The 1,572-nt window shown below is 43.4% G+C and overlaps 1 protein-coding gene across 1 annotated transcript in view; it reads left to right on the forward strand.

The window, feature by feature from the left end:
* The window catches only part of agtpbp1 (ATP/GTP binding carboxypeptidase 1), a 38,273-nt gene that overhangs the window by 25,596 nt on the left and 11,105 nt on the right, over positions 1–1,572 (forward strand). The window contains 1 exon segment of the mRNA XM_048244522.1: positions 636–767. Coding sequence (XP_048100479.1) covers positions 636–767 — 132 coding nt within the window.

The raw sequence follows: 1,572 nt of genomic DNA on the forward strand, positions 1-1,572 counted from the left end.
TTAGTAGGAGGACTTACACTGGGTACACATTTTTGTAAACCTGTCCCCTCAAGTCATTTGGGGTTCGAAGGTTTTGAATATGAGATGTGTTATCCTCTGGGAGGGATTGGATTGGGGCAGCCGTGGCCTACTGGTTAGCGCTTCAGACTTGTAACCGGAGGGTTGCCGGTTCGAACCCCGACCAGTAAGCACGGCTGAAGTGCCCTTGATCAAGGCACCTAACCCCTCACAGCTCCCCGAGCGCCGCTGTTGTTGCATGCAGCTCACTGCGCCGGGATTAGTGTGTGCTTCACCTCACTGTGTGTTCACTGTGTGCTGAGTGTGTTTCACTGATTGAGGGATTGGGATAAATGCAGAGACCAAATTTCCCTCACGGGATCAAAAGAGTATATATACTTATACCAATACTTATACTGGAATGAGCCATGTCAGTTTTACTGTCCACTAACTATTTCTGTCCAGTGCACTGTAGAATGATGTGAACACCAGTGTTCTTGTAGCTCTTTTGTCTTATGACATGGGAGAGACTTCAGTAGCTCATTTGGGAGACATTTAAATATGGTAATGTTAAATGTGTGTGTGTGTGTGTGTGTGTGTGTGTGTGTGTGTGTGTGTGTGTGTGTGTGTGTGCGCAGGTGTTCTGTGATTACCATGGCCACTCCCGTAAGAAGAATGTCTTCATGTATGGCTGCAGTCTCAAGGAGACAGTCTGGCAGACAAACATCAACGCCCCCTCATGTGAACTACACGAAGACCTGGGCTACAGGGTACACACACACACACACACATAGACACTAGGGCTGTAACGATATGCGACTTGAAACCGAAATTGCAACAGTCTATATCCACTAAACTGTGTTCGTGATGTGTTTGCGGTGTGAAAAGGCAGAACCGCGACACACCCTTTTTAGTGTTTCATGCAGTGCTTTGCAGCTTACGCGGCCGCATAAGCAACACACATCTCCCGCTTTACTTAGGCCTACCTGTAGCCTACTTTGTCCAAAAATAAATAAATAAATCATGATTTCATACCTCTCGTTGCTTTCATTGTAGACTATGTGAGTTTAACTTTACCAAACAGTATAGAAGTATACCTCTCCTTGCCCTGCTCTCTCTCGCCCTCCCTCCCTCGCCTTGAAATTTAAACACACATGGGGAAACTGAACAGTTCAATCAGTCGACTATGATAAGCTAGCCAACTATAGTACTTTGTGTACAATATTTCCGGGCTTCAATCAGACAGCTGAATTAAAGAGGTAGAGTTGCAATAGAAGTAGTAGGCTTAGGCTATAGGCTAATCTGCATAAAGTGTGCTGTCAGACATTCAGTATTCTCTCTTTTTATATCAGGATATAAAATTATATAGATATATGTTATATTATATTGTAATCCTCTGGTGTTTTAAGGTAGGCTATTGAAATGTTATTAAATAAAATGAAATGAAAAAAAAGAAAAGAAAAAATCGAGGTTCGTATCGAACCGTGGGTCAAAAATCGTGATACAAACCGAATCGTGAGGTTCGTGTATCGTTACAGACCTAATAGACACAGACACACACTCACAGACATACAC

The sequence above is a fragment of the Alosa alosa genome, chromosome 5 (genome assembly GCF_017589495.1).
Source record: "Alosa alosa isolate M-15738 ecotype Scorff River chromosome 5, AALO_Geno_1.1, whole genome shotgun sequence".
Lineage (NCBI taxonomy): Eukaryota > Metazoa > Chordata > Actinopteri > Clupeiformes > Clupeidae > Alosa > Alosa alosa.